The following is a 15,000-nucleotide window of genomic DNA, read 5'->3' as shown; positions in this document are numbered from 1 at the left end:
AGTGGGTGTTCTGGGGGAGAGTGCCCTGCCTTCCCTGCCCCGCTTGTTGCACGCTGTCCTCCAGCCTCCAGCATTGGGGAGCACCAGGGAGTCCTCAGCGCCTCCTCAGCTTCAGTGGCCTGAAAAGTCCATCTGTGTTCTACCCGCGTCAGGGCGGCTGCCGCTTCTAAGTACTGTTAGTGTGGCACAGGACTGGATATTTGTATTTATTTATTTATTTGAAGCACAATGGGTAGTACTCAAAAGGGATTTCTTTCTCCTTTTCTCACTATTCAGGTATATTAGACCGTGACACTTTGGCCCACTGGTGTGGTGCATGTCTCTTTGTTATTCCTATAGGAATGGCTGGGTGTCGGTGTGGCAGTTGACGTCGAACCGCGCAGTTAGTGGCTTCAGTGTCTCAATCATGAACTTGGGGAGGCAACCGCCGAGTTAAACGTTTGAGAAATGAACCCCTAATGTGGTCCATATGTCTTGAGTCCCTCGGTGCCTGATTACCATATCACTTATTTAAACCTGGGGGACCTGTGATGGGTCATTGCCTTAATGCCCCGCCACTGATTATTCAGCGGTTGCGCTCGGAGTAAAACGGTGAGCTTTATTCATTGTTTTCCCGTTTGTTGTTGACATTTAAGGGGGAGGCGGAAAAACATAAAAGTCGCCCTGTAAAAAATGCATGCCTTAATGCAAGGGGTTGCTTATTCATGACGTTGTCAGTGTACATTCACCTTGAAGCGTTCAGATAAAGAGCGGTGGGACGCTCCGGCCCGCCGTTAGTGACAGCCATCACAATGGATTACCGATGACACATTCACGCTTTAAATAATGGATGGCGAAAATTGTCAAGAAAATGCACTTTCTGCTCGTCTCGTTGCTTTAGCGAATGAGGGAGGAAAGTGTGGGGAGGGCGGGGGGGGGGGGGGGGGGGGCATGAAAGGAGGGAAGGAAGAAAGAGAAAAAAAAATGACAAACGAAACAACAAAAAACAAAAAAAGTCCATTTCCGAGCTTTTAAAGGATAAAAAATGAGCGAGAGAGCCATAGTTGGGTCTCCTGTGGGGGCTGTCGTCTGTGATTGCACGTCTTTTTGTGTGCAGCGGCTTAAAGTGCGCACACACACGTACACACGCGCGCACGCACACACACACACACACGCACACACACACACACACATCTTTGGATAACAGGCCTGAGCATAGCAATTTAGTGGTGCATACCCTGAGCATTTGTCGTCAGGTCTGCGTGCGGGGCGACTGGGTACGCGTGTGGTCGAGGCGGTCCCCGTTGGCTCGCGGCGTGTGGTGAAACGGGCCTTTTCCACCATTAAAAAGCCAAATCCAATCAGTTTCTCATTTGTCATCGACAGGGATTTAGACGTCAGCGAAAATATGTTTGATTACGGATCTGCGGTGAAGCATATGATGCGGTGATTTCTCGCTGACATCGAATATGCTGGATAAGCCCCTGACCAAGTCTCCTGGGGTTGCTCAGAAGCTGCTTTGGAATCTAAGAGCAGATATCTTCAATCCCTTCTCTCTTTCTCTCTCCCTTTCTCTCTCCCTTTCTCTCTCCCTTTCTCTCTCTCTCTCTCTCTCCCTCTCCATAAAGAAGGGCTGCTTATAAATAAAGCTCGTAAGTTTTGAATTGTAGCAGATTTGAAGGTCACCCTAGGGGCTGCTTCAGAGTCCTGATTACACGCCCTGAGCACTATGGAATATCATCCTACAATGGGGACCCAGGGTTCAAGTCCTTCTCTTGGTATATCCATTAATGTATGTGTTTGTTTGGATTTCTGTCAATGAATTAGTTAAATCAACACAAAAACATGGTCTGAAGATGAGCTCCCCAGAAAGTTCCAGACTTTGGTACCGGGATCCTGACCCGGGCCAGATTAGGTTCCTCTCTGAGTTCTCTACCGCGGATGAAAGCTCCTCTGTCAGAGGCCTGCAGGGACTGAGAGGAGGGAAAGACCCTTGCACTGATAACACGGCCTCAGAACTGTATTTCTCTTCTCTGTAGCTACTTCATGACAGGAACCACTTGAGCTACACTGTAGAGCGCTTGTACCGGCTCCTCAAATAATCACATCGGCGCACACACACACACAGACATAGACACACACACACACACACAGGGACACACACACACACACACACACAGGGACACACACACACACACACACACACACACACACACACACACACACACACACACAGCCTGCAGACAAAGGACTGCTGCCATGTTGGGCCTTTATTGGGGGGCACAGAAGCGGCCGAGGCTGACACGAGAGAATATCTCGACTGAAAGCAGCCCAGCGGAAAGGAGCTGTCCCTGGGCTAACAGAACACAGAGGCCCCAGGGACCCCAAAAAGGGCTGCAATCTGTCCCCGGTGTGTGTCTGCTCATGTGTGTGGGTCTGTGTCTGTGTGTGGGTCTGTGTGTGTGTGTGTGTGACAGAAAGAGAAAGTGTGTGTGTGTGTCTGTGTGTGGGTCTGTGTGTGTGTGTGTGACAGAAAGAGAAAGTATGTGTGTGTGTGTGTGTGTGTGTGTATAAGTGTATGTGATTTTTTTTATATCACTGCTTGTCTGTGCTCATATATATGTATCTGTATGTATATGAGTCACAGTTTGTTTATTTTTGTCTGTATGTGTCTGTATGTTTTCACTCTATTTATGAGTGTGTTTAATATTTGCTTATGTATGTGTGACTATGTTTGTGTGTGTGTGTGTGTGTGTGTGTGTGTGTGTGTGTGTGTGTGTGTTGTATGTTATGCGAGTGCAACACAGAGAGCAGATGGTGCAGAGAAAGGCACTGGGAGTTTAATCCTATCAGATGGATTCGTGCTCCTCCATCTGGTTAATCCAACGCACAATTTCAGCGCCCGCCAAAAAGTCCACTTAGGCCAAGATTACTGTCACAGATTGCACCGCCAGCGCGGCTCATCTTTCCCACTTTACCACTCTGCCAAATTGCATTATGCCTCCAGAAGAAATCAGACAGGGCAAAAGTCTTGTGTGTGTGTGTGTGGGGGGGAACTGAGCAGTAGGTAGGTTGTGTAGAGAAGTTCTCTGAAACCATTCAGCGAATACCAGATTATTTTCCTTACATCACATCTGACATGACCAATACATGTAAACAACAGCAGATTAACATGTGTTTATTTGGATTTGCAAAAGTTGGTCTTTTCCCCCCCCCCAGTAATCTCGACCAGGAGCTGATTAGTAGGGCTAGACACCCCTTAAATATCAAATATTAATAACAGAAACGGTATTACAGTGTGATTTTCTATTTGAGAGAATGAGATGAGATCTTCTGTCCAATCTATCGGTCTTCAGGCCTTTCCTAGTCTGGCTGCCCGCACATTTTAATGCCATAGGAATGGAGGGCAAGAGGTGGTCAGCCTTTGTCCACATAACACAGACCTCAGTTTACCTCAGGAGACCGGTCATGCTGGTCAGACGAGGCTGTGGTGTTCTGGGGCTGCTTTCACTTGCTGTGGTCTAGGCGTGCGGTTAACAACGAAGACCAGATGAAAATGGAAGGGAAACCGGACGCCCAGGCCTGCTTTGAAGGACCAAAAATAAGGCCTGCTTACTTAATTGTCATCTTTGAAATAAAGTTCCCCATCAAGAACATTGCTGTATCCTTGAGCATCAATAGAGAGAGAGAGAGATAGAAAGAAAGACAGAGAGAGAGAGAGAGAGAAAACAAACAAACTTTCTTAAAATCGAATGATCTTACAGCGTATGCAGTCTAAAGCTTGAGGATGTTCTCTTTGAAAAGAACACACAGAGTTAATGAGCGTTCTTCTGCGGCGCACTCAACCACTACAGCCCGGCAAATAAACAGACAGAGAGAGAGAGAGGGAGAGAGTCCATCATCGCAATTATGTTACATTGAGCAACACTGACTGCAGACGGGCAGTAGGCGAATGTCATTAGACAAAGCAATGATCAGCGCATTACAAAGGCAGCCGCCCATGTCGTCCTGTCCCAGGCACCGATCCCCCCGTGCGTCCTGTAGCGTCGTCTTGACTGTGATTAACACGCGAGACAACGGTCTGCCGGGAGCCTCCACTTTGTATTTAATTGTTAATGAACGGTCCGATTCCACCCCAGACAGACACCCTCTCGTTTGATCTGTGTGTGCTGTTAGCAGTGAGTCGCCCGGCATCTTTCTCACACAGGCATGGCATGGTCACACACACACACACACACACACACACACACACACACACACACACACACACACACACACACACACACACACATACACACGCTGTTTCACTGCAGCCTTCTCTTCCACTCATTATGCTGAATGACACCTTGGCATTTGGGGGTGGGGGGTGGGGGGACTAAACGTAGGTAAACCACAGCAGGGCTAAATTGCCGCCCCCCCTCCCCTCCCCCTTACCCCCGCCAAGTGTGTGACTCGGGTTCTCCAAGGGGAGCCGACAGCGCTAATAAGCGGGCTGACCTTTCTCAGTGGTGGCCCCGCATGCTTCCACCGATCCCATCCACGGGTGCCGCGCCGCGCCGCCGAACAAACGGAATGGCGGGGGGAAAAACGGACGAGTTTGTCTCTGGCAACCGCCAAACACTTTGTTTCTGTGTGGAGAGAGGAGGGGAGAGGTTGAGAGGTCCCCACCATGTCCCTCCTACTCCTGTAGTGTCACGTGCCCCTGGATGTGTTTGGCTCTGACACTGCAGTTTCTTGTTTTTTTCATGCTGTTTTTATGAAACCACCTACAGTTAGTTAAGGGAAACACTAGCGAAAAAGGGTGTTTTCTTAGATCTGAACCAAACTCACAGCTGTAAATGATCTTGTTTGTTCTGCCTGATCTGTATTCAGAGCTGTTAAAACCACCAACACTTTTTTTCCCTCTCTCTCTCTCTCTCTATCTCTCTCTCTCTCTCTCTCTCACTCCCTCGCTCCCTCGCCCTCTCCCAGGCTGTGTGGTGATCGAGGTTTTCACTCTCGCTCTTTTTTTTTCTCCCCTCCTCCTCCTTATTTTGTGTAGTTGAATCCAGCTGTGTGAGTTTTTTGGTAACATTTGTATGTTTTTGGTTTCCTGCGCTGGGCCCCGTAGTGTTTCAGCTCAGCGGTGTCGAGTCACAGGGCTGTGCCCTCGCCGACACCAGCGCCATCAGCCCACAACCACATGAGAGCCCCACCTCTAACCCCAGAATCTTGTGGGAGATGGGGACGGTAATCCAAACCCTTCCTGGTGCCGGAGCTCATTTTTCATGTTGCCAACATGATGCATGTCTGATTTAAAAAAAAAAATGGGAAGATGGACGGGACACAACACTCTCCAGATTCTGTAGCGGAATCGTTGTGCTATTATTTGTATGCGAAACGAACTCAAATGAATTCATTAATGAGCAAGGATGACACTTTGGGTGCAGGTCAATATGGTAAATTATGACGTGGACCAATTAGCTTCAAAAGAGACTGGTCCACATTATAACAAGAACTCATCTGAACATTACAAGTCATCATGAAACAGACAAACAGTCGTTACTGTGAATCACATTTATTTCCAGTTATTATCCAAATACACCAATCCTATATTTATATTTTGTTTATATTGATTTCTGTCATTTTCTTTGCACAGTGGAGGCCAGTCCCCATGCACTGTCAGTAGAGTCGTTTTTAGCACCTTCACTTTGCCACGGGGGACTGATAAGATTAAAACAGCCATCCCACAAATTAGCTGAGCTGCAATGAGTCTCGAAAATGATATTCAATAAAAGCCAATTATCAGAGATGAGTGAAACCACTTTCCTCCTCTGATATTCTAGCCCATCAAACAAATTGTATGAGCGGCATGAAGTGTTCAATACGGCTACGGGCTGGGGGTCGTGGGGGGCGAGAGAGGGGGGTGTTCACTCAGTGCTCTGCCGATTATGGACTAATGGAGGCATTTGCCTCTTTCTTTCTTTCTCCCTCTCTTTCTCTCTCTCTCTTTCTTTTCCTTCCTCTGCGTGGTGTTTCTCTGTGATGCCTCGCTTGTGTACGGGAGTAGCTGCACCCTGCATCAAAGCCATCAGCCCCAGCGAAGGCTGGACCACGGGGGGCGCCACTGTCATCATCATCGGGGACAACTTCTTTGATGGCCTGCAGGTCATCTTTGGCACCATGCTGGTGTGGAGTGAGGTGAGTTGGACTGTGAGATGAAAATGTGAACTGTAATGTCGACCTGAATTTAACTGAACTGAACTGAACTGATCTGTATCAAAGTTAAATTGAATTGGATCAAATTGCACTGCACTGCACTTAATTGAATCTAATGAAAATTGAGTTGTAATTCACTGGACTGAATTTAATTAAATCGAAGGCAGTTGAAGGCAGTTGAATTGTTGAATTGGATGCAATTGAATTGAAGGGAATTTGGCACCTGTGAACAAAGGTTAAATCTGGATAGAAGATGAATCAGACTGAGCTTAATACTCTACTGTGATTAAACATCCTGACATTTCCTGCGATTGCTGCATAATTATTAGTCTATGGCCACATCAGCAGATCTTAATGTATCTGAGAACCCCCACCATGGCATAAACAGCAATCAGTCATGGATCTGTCCGGTTATTACAACCAAATACCAATAGAACAATATACTGTATATCTCTCATTCATACTTAGAATTACATTTTTTCTCACTGGCATATTGCCTCACAGTCAGTGCCGTGTGAAAATTGGCTCTGTGATAGATTGTGCTGCCTGAGCCATTAAGAGGTGTAATGCCATAAAAACCCTCCCCTCCCTCCCGACCTGATTGAAATGACACGTCTTTCTTCCGGGGGAGTGGGGAGTGGCGGTTCTGAATATGAAAGACCTCCACTAACCGCTCAATAAGGGACAGTTTGAAGGCAGGGGAGGCACTGCGCGGCCGCTGGCACTCTGAGCGATCGCGCACTTCACTCCGGCTCACACACACACACACACATAAACACTCATCACATGTGTGCTTCAAGGCTGCAGCAGCAGTGAAAGTAACTAATCATAGAGCGCTAGCCCTGGAACAAATTCCTTTCGTATTTATTCACATTGCGGCTTTGATGTGCTCGTGATGTGTTCAATTAACTTCCTGAGGAATGGCCTCGCTAACTGTTAACAACACGCCCTCCTAGTCTCTCAGTCACATCAGGGAGGGAGGGTGTCTCTCAGGGAGTGTGTGTGTGTGTGTGTGTGTGTGTGTGTGTGTGTGTGTGTGTGTGTGTGTTTGAGCACACCTTACAATGGTCTGCATCTGGGATGCATTAATCGCTCAGACCTCCTCTTTCTCAAGCACACACACACACACACACACACACACACCCACACACACACATTCTCTCTCTCAGTCTCTCTCTCTCTCACACACACACACACACACACACACACACACACACACACACACACACACACACACACACACACACACACACTGTTGTTCCTGTGGGCAGTCTGACCCCTTTGACCTCTGCTCCCTGTGCTCTTCCCAGAGTGGAGGCCCACCCAAAAGTCTCCTGCGCCTCTTGGCTACACTGCCCACAGGGCCTGCAGATCTGATTTCCAGATAGACCCTCTCTTACTAATGAAAGAGAGAGAGAGAGAGAGAGAGAAAGAAAGAGAGAGAGAGAGAGAGAGAAGGAGAGAAAGAGTTTCTCCCACTGTTCTGACAGGCCAGAAGATCTTCTGCACCTCTCATAAGAGATGGAAAAGACCTCCATGTGGCGGACAGGGTTGACTTCCTCTTCAACTGCCACTCAAACTTCCAGTCAATGAACAGTTTCTCACCATGTTACAGCTTTTTTAGCAATGGACTTCTCCCCTCTAATCATGCCTAATTGACTAATTCGCATCAATTGTACAGGAATGCTAAAAAAAAGTGGCATTCTGCATGTGTTTGCCATGGGCAGTGTTCTTGTCTGTTTTGCTAGTTCTCAAAGAAAAGCTTTTGTCCCCAGTCATAATGGCACTTTTATTTTAGCATCTGTTTTGGGAACAGTGTTCTCTACTCTCCCCCGTCGCCCGAGTTCCCAAGCCGCCGCTGATCACAGTGGCAACAGGCGCAAAAAGCCACGCTGAACCCAGGGCTCAGGGCTCCTCTCTGATTAGGCCCCTGGAGGCATATTTGCTGGGGGATTAGCGTTGCACCGGGCTCCGTTTACACCCATGCTTTACACCCCGCGGCTCTACTGTCAGGGGCAACCGGAGAGCCGGCGCTCTGAGCTCACCGTCTGCACCTCAGGACCGGCATCCAGTGGGGGCCGCAGGACCAAGGGCAGAGGGGGCAGAAGGGGGAAGCTCTTCATGTGTCCAAGGCCTCATCCTGTGGGGAACGGGGTAGGGTTGGGCTGGGTGGGGTGGCGGGGGGAAGGGGGGGGGGGGTGGAGACCGACCAGGGCCAGGCCCAGAGTGTGTTTCCAATTACAGCCCTCCCACACTGGAGGCTGGGGTGAGGGTGGAGGTGGAGGTAGTGTGAGAGCGTGTGTGTGTGTGTGTGTGTGTGTGTGTGTGTGTGTGTGTGTGTGTGTGTGTGTTTGTGTGTGTTTGAGTGGTGGTGGAGTGGGGATATGTTTGCCCCCTGCTTGCTGAGACCTAACCCCCACCTCTTAGACACACACACACACACACACACACACACACACACTCACTTGTGCACCCCCGTGCTCTAAAACCCCAGCCTCTCGTTACCACCCGCCCTGTTAGCATGACCGATAGTGATCTGCTCAGAGAGGAGCAGGGCAGATTTGATGGCTATCAGCCGAGGCACTTCGCCGGACACAGAAAACCTCACGGCCCACTTTGCTCCCTCTGAATATGGGGGACCAGACCCCTCCTCTCAGCCCTAGCTCAACCCTCCACCCCCCATGCACGATGTTTATTTACCTAACCCCCAGGTGTGCCAAAAAGGAGGCCATGGACCCGGTCCAACAATAGCACGTTCCCATGTGAGGAGGTAGCTCACTCGCTCTCTCTCTCTCTCTCTCTCTCTCTCTCTCTCGCTCGCTCTCTCTCGCTGTCACAAGGTGAAAAAAGCCCTGTTTCCCCAACCCAGCCAACACTAATGAAGGCAACACAGACTAACAGGGGCTCGCAGCCAGCTGTTTGTGAGAAAAGACTGGATAAAATACCTCATAAAGCTCGAAAGAAGCAGCTACACATTTGGCCTTATAACTTACAAATGCTGTTCTTTCCCTCTCCATACTCCTCTTCCTTCAACTCCATTCTTTCAACAATTTTTCAAAACGAAAAAAAAAGATAAATGTATAGCAAAGAGCTCCGTGTTACTGGCATGGCACTAACCCCCCGAGTAGCCTCGGCAACTGTTTCATATCGACTGTGAGCGAGCCCGAGAGCTCCACGCAAACTCTCTCGCTCTGTCGGAGCAGAGATTGCACGCAGTGTTACCCAAAGAAAGTTATATGGAACACGTTTGCCGCTGGCGCGTTGTTCGCTGCGCTCGTAGGGCAAAATCAAAGCGGTACAGCGTGCAAGAAACTGTGAGAAGCTACAAGGGTTTGCCCCGGTTTCTCATGCGGTGGCGTTTATTGCAGTGGCCTCCAGAGGCTTCTGTGCTATCAGGACCGCTGCTTAAAGTCAAGTGTTTGTTTGCAGTGCTGGAGTGCAGGCTCACAGATGCACACACACTGCCAAACCCCGGCCTCCTCGTAGACAAGAAAACACACACAAAAGTATACATATTCACACAGAAAAACACGCAGACATGTGTGCATGCACACACAGATAGACACATACACCTCATATATGTCACACAAAACACACACACACACACACACACACACATACACATACACATACACATACACATTTGCTTGTACGTGCCTGCGTGCACGCACACACACACATGTGTGGCAGACTGTGGGTTTTACAGTAAAGCCTTAAATAACGATGTATGTTTTGTGTGAGTAAAAACCACTTCCTGTTATAGTGTCTAAACGGCCCCTTTTCAAGCGCTTTAATAGGAAAAGGACCAGAAAGACACATGGTTAAAGCAATGTGACTTGCTTCAGTGATCAGGAAAACAGTAAAGTAGGGTCAAATTTATGAATTCATTAATATTTCCTCATTTCTAAAATGGTTAAGCCTTCAGAGAAGGCTTAGCAGGCCCTGATGGTCTGCCACGAGTCCACATTCTGACATATAGGGTAAAAAACTGCTGGTCCAAAATTGGATTTGTAGCTTAAAGCCCTCAAAATCCAACATGATTAGAGAGATTCATATTTCAGCATCCCGCAGTACCTTAGGTTCTTATGATGTCCCTCTGACGTTCTCCTGCCGTTCCTCTGACATTTTTTCTGGAACCTTCCACAGCTCATCACGCCCCATGCCATCCGGGTGCAGACCCCACCGCGCCACATCCCTGGAGTCGTGGAGGTCACCCTCTCCTACAAGTCCAAGCAGTTCTGCAAAGGAACCCCAGGCCGCTTCATCTACACAGGTGAGTGTACACTTCTGAAACGCTCCTACAAACACGAAATGGCTGTTTCTGGTTTATAGATGTCGCAACTTATAGATGTTATAGAGTTAGTGCTAAGGTTTTGGAGGTTTGTCATAGTTCTCTTTTAATTAGGAATTAAGTGCATTTAGCCATTTTGCTTCCATTCATCTATGAAGTGAATTGTGCACAGTTCCTCAAGTAGGAGACTTTAGGATGCTGAAATTTGAACTCAAAATGATCATTGAATAACTTGTATGTTTGGATGAAATTCGAACTTTGAATAAGCAGTAATGTTGAAATAACATTTCATTTCCCTGCCCGTGGATAGCGCAATGTATAATTCAGTACAAATGCAAACTAATCATAGAACAGTTTCCTGAACTGCTCTTGCTGCAGAGTTAGACATTTTAGTGCTGGAAGTGAAGTGAGTTGTAGAGTAACAATTAGGGTATGTTTATGGGCCGGAATGTTCATTAAAACCATATAGTGTGCTGCTCAGCACTGGAAGTCTTGGCATCAGGCTGTCTGTGCTGAGATCTGCAGAAAGCTCACGTCACGCTCAGGCCCCCGCGGTTTCCAACCTCCAGAAACATCTCAGTCCGCCACTGACTTAGTTTCACTGAATGGTGCGTCTTAAAGAAAAACACACAGCGTGTCCATCAGTGCAGGAATGCCTTCTGTTTCCTTTCCGTTGAGGCTACACATGCCTCACTCCTCTCCTTCTCTCCTTTCCCCCTGCTCTATCCTGCCTTCGCTCTCCCTCTCTCACTTTTCTTCCCTCTCCTTCTCTCCGTTTTGCCTGTGGCGACATCCTGTACCGTGCGGCGATAAGAGCCAATAGCGGACTTATCTCTCCTATAGGAAGGAAAGAGGGCCCCGAGATTACTCTGCCCGGAGGGCTCCCCCCCCCTCCCCGTGCTCCCGGTGTGAGCGAGAGTGAGAGTGTGAGTGTGCACTCTTCCCGTGTGAGCCGTGCACCAGGCATGAGGTCACTCTCTGGAAAGGCTGGAGGAGGTGTGGAGAGGTGGTGGAGGAGAGAGGGAACAGAGGAGGCGAGGAGGAGGAGGAGGAGGAGAGTGGACTCCATATGCCAGTTCCCCCCTGTTGTGGCTGCTTGCTACCTACTGATTTTAGAGAGGGAGAGAGAGCCAGGGGCGAGGGCCAGAGAGAGAGAGATTGGGGGATAGAAGATAGAAGGAAGGAGAGGTAGAAAGAGGACAAGGAAGAGAGGGAGGATGAAGAAGAGAAATAGAGTGAGGGAGGGTAAGAGGAAGAGGAGAAAGATAGATGAAGAGGGGGAGAGACTATGAAGGAGGAAGAGAAAGAGAGGAAGAGAGAGAGGGAAGGAGAAGAGAAAGAGAGGTTGTGGGAGGTGGAAGGGAGAGAGGGAGGAGGGAGAGGTTGGCCGGGCCTGGCCAGTGAGAGGAGGTTCAGGCTGAGGGCAGTGTGGAGTTAATTACTGCAGATTGGGAGATTGTAATGACTATGGCTCATTAAAAAAGCAGCATTACAATTAGCTCATGCAAACAGTCTGTGCTTTACAGGGGTCCCATCCTGAGAGCTCAGTTATGCACACACACACACACACACACACACACACACACACACACACACACACACACACACACACAGGCAAAGACACACATTTCCTATAAAACTAACTTCTAAGAGCCAAAGTACAACAGTACACGATTCCACAGAGATATGAAAACACATGCGAACACACACACACACACACACACACACACACACACACACACACACACACACACACACGAGCAACAGCTACAAATGCAACAGTGGTAGATTGTGTCCTCCTCGGGCTGAAAATCTCGTTTCACCTAATTGAAAATTATAAGAGGTGCCCTGAAGGAGAAATTTGTTTGTAATAAGTGGAGTTGTACATAATGGGGGAAACGTGGCTGCAAACCATTTAGCTGAGCTCTCTCACTGAGTGGAAGCAATCCCAGACCAATTTAAGGAGCTCAATAATGAGCGTGACATGCTTCCATCTCTCTCTCCCTCTCCCTCTCCCTCTCCCTCTCCCTCTCCCTCTCTCTCTCTCTCTTTCTCTCTTTCTCTTTCTCTCTCCCTCTCCCTCTCGCTCTCTCGAACACTTCCTCTCTCTTTTTTACTCTAACTGTTTTTCTCCTCCTAAGTAAGGAAAACTGTCCTTCTCTATTGTTCTGCTTTTTTCAAGTACCTTTAGCATATTCACAGTGCTAGTGGCTCTGTGAATCAAAGGTAGTGTAGGAATTATGTGTCTTAGAAGAATCAATGAGCTGGTTACTTTAAAAAGTATGTACAGTATTTAGAACATTTAATGTTTCTATTATGTGCTGCTAAAACTCTTGTATGCCTTGAATCTTGAGGGAAAATTTTGGTCAATTGCACACTTGCTGTATGGACAGGCTCACGTAAAATTACTGTCATGCATTATCACATTTTTCCCATCCATATTACCGCACCCCCCCCAACACACATAAACACACACACACATGTGTAGCCTACACACACACAGATACATACACACACAGACACACATACACACACACACACACACACACACATGCATAAACAAATATGCACACACACACATACGCAAACATGCTCACACATGCTCACACACTTCCTATCTGATACGGTCATCCCATAACGGGCAGGAGTGCTGTTGCCGAGGAACAGCTGATAGCGCTGCTGCTCCATCTGTTCTGGACTGGGAGGATTTCATCCCTCCGAGAGGAGAGAGAGAGGGATGGGGATGAGGGCTGAAGAAGGAGAGGAGAGGAGAAGAGTAGAGGGGGAGAAATAGGAGAGGTAGAAGAAGGCAGAGGATAGAAGAATTAGGGTTTGGCACGAGTTATTCTGTTAGTGTGTGTGTGTGTGTGTGTGTGTGTGTGTGTGTGTGTGTGTGTGTGTGTGTGTACACGTGTGTGTGTTTATACAGATATGGCTTGAGTATACATGTAACATCTCTCTGTGCGTACCCACTGAAGCTTTTGAAAGCATTAACTCAGAAGAATTCAAGAAAAACATGTCTCCTTGGCTGTTCCTCTGAGAGAGATCACCCGCCCCGGTGCTCCTTTCATAACCAGCGTGCCCGAGTTATTACCCCCCTGCCTGGCAGCATGGAGGTAAGCGACCCCTCTTGGCCTGGAGGCTGCCCCGGGAAAATTGGCCGTCCCTGCGATGCCGAAGTCTCATTACGGGAGAAATTATTTTTAATCATCGGCAGGTCGGGAGTTCCGAGCCCCCCGGGCGAGCTGGCTGACTGCGAGCATGCCCCATGCGCAGCCACTAAGTGCTTTTCTAGGGTGGGTGGAGATGACCTTTGACCTTTCTGGACCAACCCCTCCACCGACCACCCGCACCCAACCCACACCCCCACCCCCTTCCTCGCTTCAGCAGCTCCCCCAACATGTGATTCAGGGAACTGGATCCCTGGTTTAGTGGTTTAGCATCTAGCAGTTAGCATGGCTGGTGTCAAGGTCGAGTTCCTTTCCCCCTTCGAGGTCAGGGCTCCGAGGCGGGCTTGTTTTGTTTCACTTCCTTCTCTCCTCCTTTCCACTCTTCCTTTCTCACGTTTTTTTGTCTCTTTGTCTTCTTCTTGTTTTGTTTTTTTTCATTTCTCTTGATGGTGTTGTTTTTGCTTTGTTTTTTTTCATGTGGGCGAGAGAGCATGCCTAACCCCCCCCCCCCCCCACACACACACACACACGCACAAACACACACACACACACACACACACACACAAACACACACACATATACGCACTGACACTGAAGGCAAGCGCGAACTTGAAAGTAATTATAAATCAAAGATAAATTAAGAAGGAGAGAGCCCTCAATCTGGCACACAGATGGAGCTTGGAGAGGCATCTGATGACTGCTCGCTCCGCCTTCGCACACAAACACACACACACAAACACACACACACACACAGAAACAAACACATACACACAAACACAAACACAAACACACACACAAACAGACATACACACACAAACAGACATACACACACAAACACACACACACACACAAACACACACACACACACACACACACACATACACACACACAAACACACACACACACACACACACACACACACACACACACACACAGATACACACACACAAACACACAAACACACAAAAAGACCTGAACATGTAGCTCCTCATATCGAGCGGATTTATGCAAGCTGCCCTGCACGTACCATGATGCACATTTTCTTCTCTCTTGCTCCGAGCTATATTTTCTGTTTCGTTTTTTTTGTTTTCATTTATCTCTCTTTCTTTCTATCTGTTTGTGGTTATATGTAATTGCATGTGTCCTAATGAGTTAGACTGTGTATGTGCATCTACATGTCTTTGTGTGTGTATGTATGTTTGGATGTACATTGTGTGTGGGAGTGTGTGTGTCTCTGTGTGTGTCTCTGTGTGTGTGTGTGTGTGTGTGTGTGTGTGTGTGTGTGTGTGTGTGTGTGTGTGTGTGTGTGGATGGGTGTGGGTGTGTATGTGAGCACACACACTAATTACTCCGTAAGCTTGG

The 15,000-nt window shown here is 48.1% G+C and overlaps 1 protein-coding gene across 2 annotated transcripts in view; it reads left to right on the top strand.

Moving 5' to 3' along the window:
• The window catches only part of LOC105896238 (EBF transcription factor 1), a 152,700-nt gene that overhangs the window by 104,535 nt on the left and 33,165 nt on the right, over window positions 1-15,000 (top strand). For both annotated transcript variants that reach the window (XM_012822976.3, XM_031571959.2), the window contains exons 9-10: window positions 6,029-6,159; window positions 10,324-10,450. In XM_012822976.3, coding sequence (XP_012678430.1) covers window positions 6,029-6,159; window positions 10,324-10,450 — 258 coding nt within the window. The remainder of the gene's footprint in view (window positions 1-6,028; window positions 6,160-10,323; window positions 10,451-15,000) is intronic.

The sequence above is a fragment of the Clupea harengus genome, chromosome 8 (genome assembly GCF_900700415.2).
Source record: "Clupea harengus chromosome 8, Ch_v2.0.2, whole genome shotgun sequence".
In the NCBI taxonomy this organism is placed as follows: domain Eukaryota; kingdom Metazoa; phylum Chordata; class Actinopteri; order Clupeiformes; family Clupeidae; genus Clupea; species Clupea harengus.
Note: the sequence above shows the minus strand (reverse complement) of the source record. Positions and strands in the feature narration are given on the sequence as shown.